General features: G+C 46.4%; 1 protein-coding gene across 1 annotated transcript in view; it reads left to right on the forward strand.

Annotated features, from left to right (window-relative positions):
- Window positions 1–15,792, forward strand: part of LOC120932422 (GTP-binding protein SAR1b-like) — a 570,126-nt gene that overhangs the window by 125,274 nt on the left and 429,060 nt on the right. Inside the window, exon 2 of the mRNA XM_040344773.1 lies at window positions 7,747–7,822. Coding sequence (XP_040200707.1) covers window positions 7,765–7,822 — 58 coding nt within the window. The 5' untranslated portion in view covers window positions 7,747–7,764. The remainder of the gene's footprint in view (window positions 1–7,746; window positions 7,823–15,792) is intronic.

Below are 15,792 nucleotides of genomic sequence, written 5' to 3' on the forward strand. Positions count from 1 at the left end.
CAGCAAATGTATAGTAAGATCGACTGAGTTTATGGACAAAAACACAGCACACGTGCTTTAACAGCGACTGTGTTTATGTGCAAATAAATAACACATGTGCAGTAACAGCTAATGCGTGTATGTGCAATTATATAACACACATGTCATGCAGCAACAGCAACTGCGTGTATGTGTGCAATTAAATAGCACACGTCCACTAACACTGAGTACTATGTTTAAGTTAAAACTAAACTGCATGCAGGCAAAACAACACGTTAGAGCACTGCAGCTAGCACAAAGAAATTGCCTAACAATAGGAATAGCTGATCTAGCTAAGCTATACAGTGTATAAATATATGTACAACGCTAGGATGTATATATATCCTCTACACACTGCAAATTTAACTATACTGACTAGCCTTCCTGCTCTATCTATCTATCTATCTATCTATCTATCTATCTATCTATCTATCTATCTATCTATCTATCTATCTATCTAGTAGAAAAGACACTGTGGGCCAGATTCACAAAAGATATACGACGGCGTATCTCTGAGATACGATTGTTGTATATATGCGGCTGACGTGCAGTATGATCGACTGCGTTTATGGGCAAAAACACAGCAAACTTATAGTATGATCGACTGAGTTTATGGGCGAAAACACAGCAAACGTGCAGTATGATCGACTGTGTTTATGGGCAAAAACAGCAAACGTATAATATGATCGACTGAGTTTATGGCCAAAAACACAGCAAACGTGCAGTATGATCGACTACGTTTATGGGCAAAAACAGCAAATGTATAGTAAGATGGACTGAGTTTATGGGCAAAAACACAGCAAACGTGCAGTATGATCAACTGTGTTTATGGGCAAAAACACGGCAAACGTGCAGTAAGATCGACTGCGTTTATGGGCAAAAACACAGCAAACGTATAGTAATATCGACTGAGTTTATGGCCAAAAACACAGCACACGTGCTTTAACAGCGACTGCGTTTATGTGCAAATAAATAACACACGTGCAGTAACAGCTAATGCGTGTATGTGCAATTATATAGCACACATGTCATGCAGTAACAGCAACTGCGTGTATGTGTGCAATTAAATAGCACACGCCCACTAACACTGAGTACTATGTTTAAGTTAAAACTAAACTGCATGCAGGCAATACAACACGTTAGAGCACTGCAGCTAGCACAAAGAAATTGCCTAACAATAGGAATAGCTGATCTAGCTAAGCTATACAGTGTATAAATATATGTACAATGCTAGGATATATATATATCCTCTACACACTGCAAATTTAACTATACTGACAAGCCTTCCTGCTCTATCTATCTATCTATCTATCTATCTATCTATCTATCTATCTATCTATCTATCTAGTAGAAAAGACACTGGCCCAGATTCAAGAAGCAATTGCGCCTGGCGTTACGAATGCTCCTGATTCAGGAACATTGTAACGCCAACTGCAGCCTAAAATCTGCGTGGCATAAGGCTCTTATGCCACGCATTTTTTAGGCTGCATTCTTGCGATGACCGCTAGGGGGCGCTCCCATTGTGCTCAGTGTATAGTATGCAAATTGCATACTAACACCGATTCACAATGTTGCGCGAGCCCTGCGTATGCAAGTTACGTCGTTTCCGTACGGCGTGTTTAGCGTAAGGCTGCCCCTTCTAATAGTAGGGGCAGCCAATGCTAAAGTATACCCGTCATTCCCGCGTCGCGAAATTTGAATTTCACGTCGTTTGCGTAAGTGATTCGTGAATGGCGCTGGACGCCATTCACGTTCACTTGGAAGCAAATGACGTCCTTGCGACGTCATTTGCCGCAATGCACGTCGGGAAAGTTTCCCGACGGAGCATGCGCTCTACGCTCGGCGTGGGAGCGCGCCTAATTTAAATGATTCCCGCCCCCTACGGGATCATTTAAATTGCGTGCTCTAGCGTCGGTCAATTTTGCCGGCGCGCCCGCGCAATTCACGGAGCTTCTGCTCCGTGAATCAAGGGCAGCAGAGCAAATTTGCGGGGGCGCAGGGCAAAATCGTTGCCCTGCGCCTCCGTAAATAATGCGCAAATCTCTTTGAATCCGGGCCACTGTGGGCCAGATTCACAAAAGAGATACGACGGCGTATCTCTGAGATATGATTGTCGTATCTATGCGGCTGATTCATAGAATCAGTTACGCATAGATAGCCCTAAGATCCGACAGGTGTAATTGACTTTGTGGTCAGCGTAGAATATGCAAATGACTAGTTACGACGATTCACGAACGTACGCTTTACCCGTCGCTCTAAATTTACGTTGTTTCCGTCGAGATACGCCGCGTAAAACGAAGGCTGCCCTCTAGGTGGCCTAGCCAATGTTAAGTATGGCCGTCGTTCCCGCGTCGAAATTTTAAAATTCACGTCGTTTGCGTAAGTCGTCCGTGAATGGCGCTGGACGCCATTTACGTTAACGTCGAAACCAATGACGTCCTTGCGACGTAATTTAGCGCAATGTACGTCGGGTAATTTGACGGATGGAGCATGCACAGTACGTTCGGCGCGGGAACGCGCCTAATTTAAATGGTGCCCGCCCCATTTGAATTAGGCGGGCTTGCGCCGAGCGGATTTACGTTACACCGCCGCAATTTCTGTGAATCTGGCCCTGTGTCTTTATCTATCTCTCTCTCTAACTGACTGTCTGACTTGTCTTTAACAAAGCCGGAACACACTACACGAGGCCGCCTTGCAGGCAGCCTTATATAGTGTGGGGCGTGTACTAAACCCCCTGAGCCATAATTGGCCAAAGCCACCCTGGCTTTGGCCAATTATTGTTCTTCGTTTTTTGCGCCTTGTGATTAGCCAAGCATGCAGGGTCATGGTGCATGCTTGACCAATCATCAGCGCGCAATGCCGCAGTGAATTTAGGGTCCGATGCACGTCACTCGAATTTGGCGCGAACGACCCGTTTTGTTCGAAATTCGTCGAACGTACGAACAGACGATGTTTGAGTCGAACATACGTTCGAGTCGAACACAAAGCTCATCCCTAGAGGGGAGGTAGTGGAGGGCAGTATGATCGGAGGGGTTTGCAGTGGAAGGCAGTATGATGGGAGGGTAGGCAGTGGAGGGCAGTATGATGGGCTTGAGGGCGGTATGATGGGAGGGGAGTAGTGGAGGGCAGTATAATGTAAATGGGAGGGGTGGCAGTATAATGGGAGGGGGCAATGGAGGGCAGTATAATGTAAATGGAATGGGGCAGTATAATGGGAGGAGGGTTGGTGGAGGGCAGTATGATGGGAGGGGTGGTAGTGGAGGGCAGTATGATGGGAAGGGTGGTAGTGGAGGGCAGTATAATGGGAGGGGGATTAGTGGAGGGCAGTATTATGGGAGGGGGGTTAGTGGAGGGCAGTATGATGGGAAGGGGGTGAGTGGAGGGCAGTATGATGGGAGGGGGGATAGTGGAGGGCAGTATGATGGGAAAGGGTTAGTGGAGGGCAGTATAATGGGAGGGGTGGTAGGGGAGGGCAGTAAGATGGTAGGGGTGGTAGTGGAGGGCAGTATGATGGGAGGGGTGGTAGTGGAGGGCAGTATGATGGGAGGGGTGGTAGTGGAGGGCAGTATAATGGAAGGGGTGGTAGTGGAGGGCAGTATGATGGGAGGGGTGGTAGTGGAGTGCAGTATAATGGGAGGGGTGGTGGTGGAGGGCAGTATGATGGGAGGGGGGTTAGTGGAGGGCAGTATGATGGGTGGGGTGGTAGTGGAGGGCAGAATAATGCAAGGGGTGGTAGTGGAGGGCAGTATGATGGGAAGGGGGTTAGTGGAGGGCAGTATGATGGGAGGGGTGGTAGTGGAGGGCAGTATAATTGGAGGGGTGTTAGTGGAGAGCAGTATAATGTGGGGGTAGTGGAAGGCAGTATGGGGGAACTGTACAGCATGACTGAAGGAGAGCAGTGTATGGGAGGGAGCAGAGTGACCATGAGCTACTCAGGGTAGTGCAGGGAGCATTTATCCTACCTTTTTTCCAGGCAGGAACAGCCTTCACCTTCGGGGAAGACCCAGAGTTGGGGTTGTGGAGTCAGGGGCGGAGCTTAGGCGAGAGGAGGAGGAATCCTCCGGCTCGCTTCGAATGTTGGGGCTCCACTCTCGTCGTCGTGATGTCACCAGGCAGGCAGCAGTGACTGCACACATAGCAAGGGGCGGTGCCAGAGCGTCTGTGGTGCTCAAGGCCCCGCCCACCCGCGGCCAGATCCTCCATTGAGAAAATGCAGCACTGGCACTGCTGCACTGTGCGCGCAGCGCGCTGGTGACAGACTGTGTGTGGGGGGGCTTTCAGCGCCAATGTGCCGATTTGCGGGCAGCACGCGGGCTAAATGGCAGCTCTGCTTTGGGCCCCAAACAGTGACAGGGCCCTGGGCAGCTTCCCCATTTGCCCTGTGGTAAAGATGGCCCTGATTGAATGGATGCAACAGCTGTGCATCCCTGTGGCGGTAAAAGACCACCCTGCATGGGAGACACATCTATGCACCCCGTGTGAATGGGCCCTTATGGATTATGCAGGAGGGACCTGTCTTAGTGAAGCCTCAGAGATTTAGGGTTTGGTGTTCTCTTTGCTATTAACATGTGTGATGTAATCATGCCAAGACTAATAGAGCTCTCTAAGGGCCTAAGAAAGAAGGTTGTAAATGCCCATGAGTCTGGTAAGGAATTTAAAAGGATTGCCAAATTATTTATAAATTAATGATTCTGCTGTAAGGAAAATTATTTACAAGTAGTGCTGAATGGTTCAGGACTAGCTGTCTGTCCCAGTAAATTTAGCTCAAGAGCAGACTGTTTGGTCAGTGGTGTATTTTGGTTTTGTTATGCCCTAGACAAGACTAAAATCAGGCGCCCCCCATCTAAATTTGTCCCACCCTTTCCTTCTCAAGTGGCAGGGTCTCTGGTGGAAGACTATGGGTGATAGTGTGTCTTTGGAGGACTACCCCCCCTGCTAGCCTGACACAGTGTCCTCTGGTCGCTCCAACCAGGTCGTAGCTGTGACTTCCCCCCTCCCTCTTCTCTGTGTTCCGGCGGTCGCTGCTTCTCCTCCCCGCCAATCGGGTCTTCGGACTCTCAGCCAATTCGGGTCTTAGGGCTCCCATCCAATTGAGTGTCAGGACCCGCTTCCTGATTGGCTGGGAGGAGAAACAGGAAGACATTACATAGTTACATAGTAGGTGAGGTTGAAAAAAGACACAAGTCCATCAGGTCCAACCTATGTGTGTGATTATATAGAATTTTAATTTGCTAATGTCACACAACTGGGTGGCCTATGCGCCCCGAGCCCATCCTTTTTAAGCCAATATAAGCCTCAGGCTCTAATAATGTGCTAAAAAATAAAGATTGAAATCCATGCATCTGGCGCCTTGCATGTAGATTAGGGGTCGGGCACATGAATCAGAGGGGCGGCACCCCTAATGGATGGGCCGCCATGTAGATCCATCCAGAAGAAGCCAATCAGTTTGTGTATAAGAAACATACTGAGAGGGGTGAAAAGCAGAGTGACAGAGAGATGAGCTCATCAGTTTGCTTCTTCTCCTTGACTGTCCAGTCACAGGGTGAGGATAAGGTGGAGACCTGTAAGTGAAAGTGAAACTGCAGCAGGTAAAGATCAGGGCCCTTCCTGAAAAACAGAACTGAACTGTGGGACAGAGCTTTGTAAATCACTAGATTTACTGGATAAACATAAATACAATGCTTTGTAACAGCTACCTTATATGTATTTTATCTTTGTATTTAGTAATTTTTTTTTCATATCTGTTGAGTTCAGATTTCATATCTGTTGAATGTGCCTGAAAAATCATTAGTACTACAATTTCTTTTGTCAGGTAACAACACAAAGATATAAGCTCTGAATTTTCTTCAGTGTTGCCATTCTGTTTAACCAGTTCCGGACTGCCCCACGCAGATATACTGTGGCAGGGCGGCCATCCTGCGTGAAATCACATACCTGTATTTGATTTAATGAACATGTCTGGGGCATATGCGGCACTGCAACCCTTCTGTAATTGGACACAGCGGGAGCAAATCAGCTAGTCCGGTAGATGCGATGTCCGCCGGTACCCGCCGATCGCTGTTCTGCCAGAGGGGAAAATGGAGATCTTGTGTTTCTGCTAAGCAGAAACACAGATCTATGTTTTTCCCAGTCAAAGCACCCCCCCCCCACAGTTAGAAAGCACCTCCCTAGGGACACATCCTTTAATCGCCTCCTTCCCTGCCAGTGTCATCACTTTCAAGGCGCTCTCCCTAACGCATAAGTGTATTCACGGAAATGCCCCCCTATATCTATGCGAAAAAATAAAAGCCCATAACCCAAATCGCATTCTGCGATCCACAAATCAAAACCTACTCCAGATACTCAAAGCCGATACAAGTCCAAAGGAGATCGAAGATTTGCAGTCCAATGTTCTCGGCTGTGGAATGCGCTACCAACCACCATCCGACTGGAGTCGGACCACTTGACCTTCAGGAGAAAGATTAAAACCCATCTCTTCTGAGGTCAAGGGGTTCCTTACCCATGAAATGGATACAGCGCCCAGAGGCGATTCAGTTCGCATGTGCTTGCGCTTTATACATTTTTCACTCACTCACTCAGTACAGTGAGAGTGCATATTTTTTAGCACTGATCACTGTATTAGTGTCACTTGTCCCCAAAAAGTGTCAGCTAGGTACCACCCAGGTCCCTTAATAAGGTCAAGATACGATGGGACAGTCTTTTTGATTTTTAGCCCCAGAAGAAGATCAAAAACTCCCCACGGACCGACCGACCACAAAAAGTGACGTGGGACAGCTATCGGAAATATTTGGAAGTGATACAATAGTTTTGGGAAAACGTCCATCTTTAAGATACTATACCTACCAAGCCAGGAAAAATAATTTTGGTGTCAACGCTTGAGGTCTAGACGTAGAGAGGCAAGCCAGGGAGAGAATGTTACTTCTGCCACATAAATAATTAAATTTAAACAGCCTCAGGATGTAAATTGTCATACTTATAAAGTAATCATACCATTCGCAAACAGATGAACTCTGTTTGGGGGAGTTTGCGTCGTAAACCAGCGTCGGATATGCAAATTAGGAGTTACGGCGATCCACGACGGTTTTTCACATTCGCTACGTCGCCGCTAGTCTAGTTTCCCGTAGCAAAGTTAGTCGTCGTTTTGGGTGCCTTAACTTTAGTCAGCAAACGTATTGCTGTCTAAAGTATGGCCGTCGTTCCCGCGTCGAAATTTAAAATTTCACGTCGTTTGCGTAACACGTCCGGGAATACGGAAGTACGCTACGCGCGTCGCCGTTCGAAAAAATGACGTCACTTCGCGCAAAGCGCGGCGGGAGTTCCGAAACGAAGCATGCGCAGTAGGTCCAGCGCGGGAGCACGCCTAATTTAAATGTTACCCGCCCATTCGATTTGGACCGCCTTGCGCCGGACGTATTTACGATACACCGGCGCAAGTTTCCAGGTAAGTGCTTTGTGGATCGGGCACTAAAACTGAAAACTTGCGGCGGTGTAACGTAAATGGCTTACGTTACACCGGCGCTATTGTACCTGAATCTGGCCCAAAGTCTCTGATGGGAATTCCAGGAGGTAGTGACTTGGTATTATCTGATGAAACATAATACATTGACTGTTCTTTGCCTGGACAATAAAAGACTATTCATTTGTTTTCTGTTTCATTGCCACACCATTGACTTTTTTCATAAATGACAAGAAAATAAAAAATATATTTTATTTTGTTTCTTCTTTCAGGATTATTCACTGCTAGATATGTCCTTCCTGTTTAGATGGATCTACAGTGGTTTCAACAGTGTGCTGCAGTTTTTAGGTAAGGCTGATCAACAAAATGTCATGTTATGTGTATAACTAAGATTTACATTCCATTAAGTGAGAATTGTTTTTTCTGTATTTGTAATAGGTAACTTTTCAGAATAGATACAAGATTCTCTGTTGCTCAATCCAGTGAGGGGAAAAAGGTATTTGATCCCTTACTGATTTTGTACGTTTGCCCACTGACAAAGATATGATCAGTCTATAATTTTAATTGGTAGGTTTATTTTAACATTCAGAGACAGAATAACAACAAAAATATCCAGAAAAACGCATATCAAAAAAGTTATAAATTGATTTGCATTTTAATTGGGGTTGCACCGATACCAATACTACCGATATCGGTGCCAATACCAAGCATTTTCCAGAGTACTTGTACTCGGGCAAATGCTCCGATGCCTGATCTAATATCTGGGCAGTCAGGGACGATCGGTGCGGTGGTGAGGGGAGTTACAATCACTGATCTCCCTATATACATTTCAATAAAAATTCTGACGGACGCTTCTCCTCCTCTCCCCCCCCCACCCACAGCTTTAAGCTGCTTTATTGAAATCTATACAGCACGATTGTTCCTGACTGTCCCCCATATACTCCTCCAATCCCCCTCCGTGCTCCTCTGATCCCCCTCCATGCTCCGATCCCTCTTCATGCTCCGGTCCCCCTCCGATCCCCCTCCATGCTATGGTTCCCCTTCGTGCTCCTCGGTCCCCTTCCATGCTCTGGTCCCCCACCGTGCTCCTCGCCCGTCCCCCCTGTGCTCCTTGGTTCCCCTATTTACCCCTCAGTCCCCCTTCATGCTTCTCGGTCCCCCTCTGCACTCTGGTCCCCCTCCATGCTCTGATCCCCCTCTGTGCTCTTCAGACCCCTCTGTGCTCCTCGGTCCCCCTCCGTGTCCCCCGCCCCCTCTCTCAAGATGGAGAGCGGAGGAAGGAGCCAGTAAATATGTAATTTACCGGCTCCTTCCTTTTCCAAATAAACATAACTGTCACTGAGTATCTGTTAAAACCCCTGCTACTGTATATCACCAAAGCCACCCCCAAAAGGGCAACAAAAAAAGAATTGTATCAAATAAATATTGAAAAAGTTAAATTGTAAAAATAATAAAAAACAAAAATAAAAAACACACTGACACCATCCACTCCCTGCCTCCCCCCCCCCAAAAAAAAGGAAAGCATTATAAAAAAAAAAACATGTAAAAAAAATCTAAAATAAAAACGACCGACACAGTCCACGCGTCATCAGTGCTGCATATTAGTGCCACTGTCACATGACACTAACCACTAGACAACCAGCCGCAAACGTACAAAATCAGCAGGGGATCAAATACTTTTTCCCTCACTGCAGCACATAATTTATATTTAGGTACATTTGTGGCCTTATTTGATAAAGTTATGCAAAGCGCAGTAGAAATGTGTAAAATGCAATACCGTATTTGCCGGCGTATAAGACGACTGGGCGTATAAGACGACCCCCTAATTTTCTAGGAAAAATGTTGGTTTTGGGATATACTTGCCATATAAGACTACCCCCTTCCTACTAGTCTTTCTGGAAGCTGAGGGGTAGCCAGAACCGCTGACAGAAACAGGCTTTTTCAAATCTCACTGTGCCATTACATTACATTACATGCCTCACTGTGCCATTACATTACATGCCTCACTGTGCCATTACTTTACATTACATGCCTCCCTGTGTCATTACATTACATGCCCCCACTGTGCCATCACTTGCCCCCACTGTGCCTGAACTTGCCCCCACTGTGCTTGAACTTGCCCCCACTGTGCTGTGCCTGAACTTGCCCCCACTGTGCCTGAACTTGCCCCCCACTGTGCCTGAACTTGCCCCCCACTGTGCCTGAACTTGCCCCCCACTGTGCGAACAGTGCCATCACTCACGTTTTGCTGATTTGGCTTCCAGGCCGTGACAGTCTCCGTCTGCTGCGAGCGTCAATGATTTGAAAGCCGCGCCTTCTCCTCAGACTGTCCTGTGATAGGCGGAACACAAATTTTCCCAGCAGCGCCTCTGTTCTGTGTTCCGCCTATCACGGACGTCTTCTCATCTCGTCCGAGGATGAGAAGGCATCTGTGATAGGAGGAATGATTTATATGGAGACCTCTCAGTAAAAAAGAAATAACATAACATAAAAGTACCATCATCCTAACATAATTTGAATAGAAATAAGGTTCATTTGGGACCCAGAGACCCAAAGAGACCAAGGGAGGTGGGTGAGGGCTAGTGGACTATGTCGGTACTAGGTAAATCAGTTATCAAAAGAGTATAGTAAAGGTAAAAAAGTTCAATTTATTAAAACATAAACATAGCATAAGGGAATTGAGGAATACACAGTATTTTAAAATGACAACAATAGTAGTGTAAAACAGATGGATTAGGAGGAACACAGAACAGAGGCGCTGCTGGGAAGATTTGTGTTCCGCCTATCACAGGACACTCTGAGGAGAAGGAGCGGCTTTTAAATCATTGACGCTCACAGCAGACGGAGACGGTCTCCGGCGTATAAGACGACCCCCGCATTTTTTTGCATCCAAAAAGTCGTCTTATACGCCGGAAAATACGGTAACCCAAAATAAGCAATAGAAGAAGGAAAATCACCACTCAAGGTGGGTCTGCTATAGGGTCATACACAGGTGTAGGATTCCAAGGGTGCTGGCAGTGCACTAGGCAAGCATTGGCGTAAAATGAAGGATGGATGGCCGCACTCCAAACCAAACAGGTTGTCTTTATTTAAACGAACAGCAAAAACATACCAGATCACAGCAACAGAAACAGGAGGATAACCGACGTTTCGCACTGACTTAGTGCTTATTTATGGCCCTTGTGATCGGGAGCAGTGTTCACTGTCGTGTCACTGGTAGCCCAGCCCCCCCACAGTTAGAACCACTCCCTAGGACACGCTTAACCCCTTCCTCACCCTTTAGTGGTTAACCCCATTCCTGCCAGTGTCATTTACACAGTAATCAGTGCATTTTTATAGCACTGATCGCTGTATAAAATGGACAAAAAAGCTTAGTTTTCTGCACTCAGATCATTCATCAAGATCCATGCAGATTGGTGGCTATAGAGAAATTTTACTTAATAGTTTAATAATACTGAAATCAGTCTTTAATTAATTATCTTGTGCTCCTACTTGCTGAAGCTCTTCTGATAAATACTAACCTTCATACCTGCGTGATCTATGAGAATAGCTGTCAGAACCTGGGCTTGAACCTGGGACCTCTTCTATGTCTGGCATTGACTTTTCCCACTGAGCTATCTGGGAAGCTGGACAGCTCCCTGCCTGATCTGCTGGACAAACTTATCTGATCCGTTGGACAAACATGCCTTGTGTCTTGATTGCTATTGAACCTTGAACCCCTTGCTCCTCCCATGAACTTCCTATAAAAGCCTTGTCTCAGCACTTCCTCTTTGCCAGGTTATTGTGCCTTCTCAGCCAGTGCCTTGCTATTTGTCTTCCCTGCTGCCATCTGTATTTGCTACCACTCATGAGTGTCCCTTGGCTTGTTCCTTGACTACTCTACTGCCTGATCCCAACCTACAACTACTCGTTACTAACTTTTTTGGCTTGCTTACTGACCACGCTGCTGTTTGACCCTTATCTGCTTATCCGCTACTGGACCCCGGCTTGCTCACATTCTGGTGGGGCAAACCTGAGGAACACGACCTGGTACTAGCTCGCAGCTAAATCCATCTCCACCATCAGGAGCTCTGGTGAACACCAGCTCGTGTCATCTGCCAGAAGTGACTGCCTGTATACCTGTCCTGCAACTGCTATAGCTACTGGTCTTCAAGCCCGATGCCTGATCGTGACAGAATAACCTGGCCAAAACATGGAGGCCGCTATAGCAAATGCTGTGGCTTTTTTTCAGACAGCAAATTGCGAAGCTGCAGGAGTTTGGTGTCACCTTGTCACGATCAAGCCTCAGGCTCGAAGACCAATAGCTACAGTGGTGATCGAAAGGTTGGGCACCCCAGGTAAAAATTTGTATTAATGTGCATAACGAAGCCAAGGAAAGATGGAAAAATCTCCAAAAGGCATCAAATTACAGATTAGACATTCTTATAATATGTCAAAAAAAGTTAGATTTTATTTCCATAATTTACACTTTCAAAATTACAGAAAACAAAAAAATGGCGTCTGCAAAAATTTGGGCACCCTGCAGAATTAATATCTTGCACATTAATACAAATTTTTACCTGGGGTGCCCAAACTTTCGATCCCCACTGTATAGCAGTTGCAGGACTACCACTGACCAGCAAAGGTACACAGGCCTGGCAGATGACACAGGCTCATCTGAGGTGCGAAGTCTAAGTGCTAACCGGTGTTCACCAGAGCTCCTGATGGTGGAGATGGATTTTGCTGCGTGTTAGCACCAGGTCGCGGTCCTCAGGATCGCCTCTCCAGGAGGTGAGCAAGCCGGGGTTCAGTAGCGGATGAACAGGTAAGGATTAAACAGAAGCGTGGTCAGTAAACAAGCCAAAAGGTCGGTAATGAGTATTTGCAGGTTGGGATCAGGCAGAAGCAAAGTAGAGGAACAAGCCAAGGGTCGATAACGAGCAGTAGAAAATATGGACTGCAGCAGGGAAGACAGAGCACAATATTCTGGCAAGGAGGAAGTGCAGAGACATGGCTTATATCAGGAAGTTTGTGGGAGGAGCAAAAAGTTCAAGTCTCAGCTGAAATCAAGGTACAAGGCAGGGTTGTCTAAAGAATCTGACAAGGCGCTGTCCAGCATCTTAGATAGCTCATTGTTAAGGTTCATTGCTAGATACAGCTGAGGCTCCAGGTTCAAGTCAAGGTCCTGACAGTACCCCCCTCCTCCCAGGACGTCCACTGGATGTCTTAGGGCCTCATTTGTGAGGGAACCTCTGGTAGAATTCTCTTGTTAATCTAGGAGCATGAACATTCTGCTCAGGTTCCCAAGAATTTCCTTCTGGCCCGTATCCTTCCTATTGAACCAGATATTGCAATTTGTTCTTATAGATCCTGGAATCAGGAATTTTCTCCATCACATATTCTTCTTCACCCTGTACCTCAACAGGTGAAGGGGGTGGAAGAGTTCTTCCAGAAAAAGTTTTTTCGTGAAAGTAGCGATATGTGAAACACAGGGTTAATCTTCATACTGGCTGGACGTTTTAGGCGAAAGGCTAAGGGTTGATCTGGGCCAAGATCTGGAAAGGTCCCACAAACTTTTGTCCCAACTTTGCAGATGGAAAATTAACCTTCAGATTTTTAGTAGATAACCAAACTTGATCACCCACATGAAAGTTAGGAAGTGCTCTGCAATGTCTATCTACAGCCTTCTTGTAACTTTTCTGAGCTTCCCTCAAAGTCTTGATCAATTTCTCCTGGATCTCCTGTAAAGCAGTTAATCTGTTGGTAACAGCAGGAATTGGAGTTGAGATAGGGAGATCAGGGATAAAAGCTGGATGATGCCAGGTATTTAGGGAAAAAGGGGTCCGAGAGGTGGAGCCATGTTTAGAATTGTTATAAGCAAACTTGGCTGTAGGAAGATAGTCCACCCAGTCATCCTGAAGATAACTAACAAAACATTGAAGGTACTGCTGTAACGTTTGATTGGTCCTCTCGGTCTGACCAGTAGACTGAGGATGAAAAGCAGAAGATAGATTAATTGTTACTCCTAGAGCTGAGCAAAAGCTTTTCCAAAATTTTGAAGTGAACTGTACTCTGTCAGAAACTACATCTTCTGGAATTCCATGTAGTCTAAAGACTTCTCGAACCATCAACTCTGCAGTTTGTTCTGCAGAGGGTAGCCCCTTGGCCGGTATAAAGTAAACCATCATCTGGAGCGTGCAGCATGGGAGGCGTGCACGTTGAGGGAGGGGATTGGTCCGCGCCACACCACGCCGGAGATTAGGATGTCAGCGCAGCGTGAGAGGCTGCAACGCCGTCGGATCGTCCTCCGTCCTCTAGATCCACCCACTTGCGATACGCAGTAATCCTGCGGCAAGCCCCGCTCCCCCACCGCCGTCACCACCAACACCCGGAGCTAGCTCCCGCAAGAAGGAAGTAAGTAGCGTGGGTGCCGAGGGGCTCCTGAAGCACCAAGGAACGGAGCGCATCTCCCTGCACCTACTGGATCCACACCCCCACCACGTGTCCTGGGGTTGCTCAGGTAATATTAACGCAGACCTCCGGGTCTGTAGCAGCTTACACAGAGGCTCTGCATCCTCATCTATATACCTGGATAAAACAACATTGTTCTAATGGAGGGGTAAGAAAGACTTTATTTATGAAATCTAAATCACTGCTTCTTTGAATTGACGGATGATGATGCTTGACAGGTGTATGCTGCTTTGCTTTGGCCAAAATTCACACGCCCTGACTATAACAGATCCTTAGCAGGCTGATACATGGATGATTTATGCTAGATGATCTATTCCGAATGGCTTCAGGGGCTTAAAATTGGAACATACGTCTCTACGGCCTGAGGTGTACTTTTGCGCTCTTTTATGTGCCCATGGATGCGAGGGGAGGGAAGAGCCTAAATTAATGCCTATAATTTTCGATCTATGGTAAAAAAAAAACTGCATAAGAGTTTGTGGCATTAAATTGTATATCGCCTTACGGCTAAGATTGGTATCTCGCCCCCCTCGGTTTGTTCCTCCATAGGTTCCTTTATATGTAGTGAGCAAAAGCCTTCATATAACTTGGGAACTCTGGGGATTTGCGAGAGGGGAGATAGGAGGGTGGAGGGGAGAGTCAGATCTCTCTCTCATATCTCCTTCCCGCGCCCCCTTGATTTGCCCCCGTCTTCTCTTTTCTCTTTTTTTGTCTTTCTTCCTACATGGCCACCTCTAATTTGCATTTTTGAACGGTAACGGTTCCTGTCCGGGTACGATAAATCCCTAAACCTATACAAAACTGGGGAAACGTATTAGAGCAAGAAACAGAGATAATATGAGTACAACTAGGGGGTCTGCCCCTAAGGGCCCTAAGGATAAGGGCCCCACTAGCACCATAAAACAATATCTGACCCAGGAGGTGAGCTCTAAGAGCCCGGCTACTAAAAAAAAAAACTGAAAAGGAGAAGAACATAAAAGGAACTGGAGAATGTAATTCAGCTAAGGCTGATACATCGACATAAGGGGAACAAGACATTAGCCACAGGGAGGAATCAAGATTAGTTACACAAGCATTATCAAAGGAAGAAATGAGTGGCATGCTTGGGAAATTAGAAGAGGTAATAAAAGGGGAAATTGGCGCACTAAGAGCAGATCTAAGCCATCTCCTGACACGGGTGGAGGAGACGGAGGCTAGGTCTGATCAACAAGCAAAATAATTAAACCTGTTAAAGGAGCAGTTTCTTATAATAAAACAGGACCAGAGGAGGCTACAATATCGGTTAGAGGATCAGGAAAACCGTAATAGAAGGAAAAACTTAAGAATACACTCAGTCAAAGAAGAAAGAGGGGAAAATTTGAGGGATATGGTTAATACCCTTTTTCTACCCATCTTGGAAAACAACACTGAGGATCACCTCAAAATTGAGCGTGTATATCACATAGGAAGGGCGAAAAGCCGAGAGAGAGAGTGGCCAAGAGACATAATAGTCAGATTCAGATTCTTTGAAGATAAAGCCGAAATATGGTCATGCTTGAGAAGGAAAGCACCTTTGAGCTATAAGGGAATAGAAATTCAGATTTTTACAGACCTGGCACGGGAAACCTTGGCCCCAAGGAGACATTTGAAACCACTTTTGGTACAGATGCGGTTATTGGGGATTGAATATCAATTGGGCTTCCCGGCTTGCCTCATTGGAAAGAAAGATGGAGTTTCGGCCAGATTAACATTCCCGAAAGATCTTGAAGGTTTTTGTCATAAACTAGGCATTCCGGCATTAGAACTGCCGGAATGGATAGAATAGGATGCAGTGACCTGAAGGGGTAGGAGTGGGGGGGTGAGGGTGGGTGGTGGGATCGGGGGGGGGGTGG

Source organism: Rana temporaria, chromosome 3 (genome assembly GCF_905171775.1).
Source record: "Rana temporaria chromosome 3, aRanTem1.1, whole genome shotgun sequence".
NCBI classification, from domain to species: domain Eukaryota; kingdom Metazoa; phylum Chordata; class Amphibia; order Anura; family Ranidae; genus Rana; species Rana temporaria.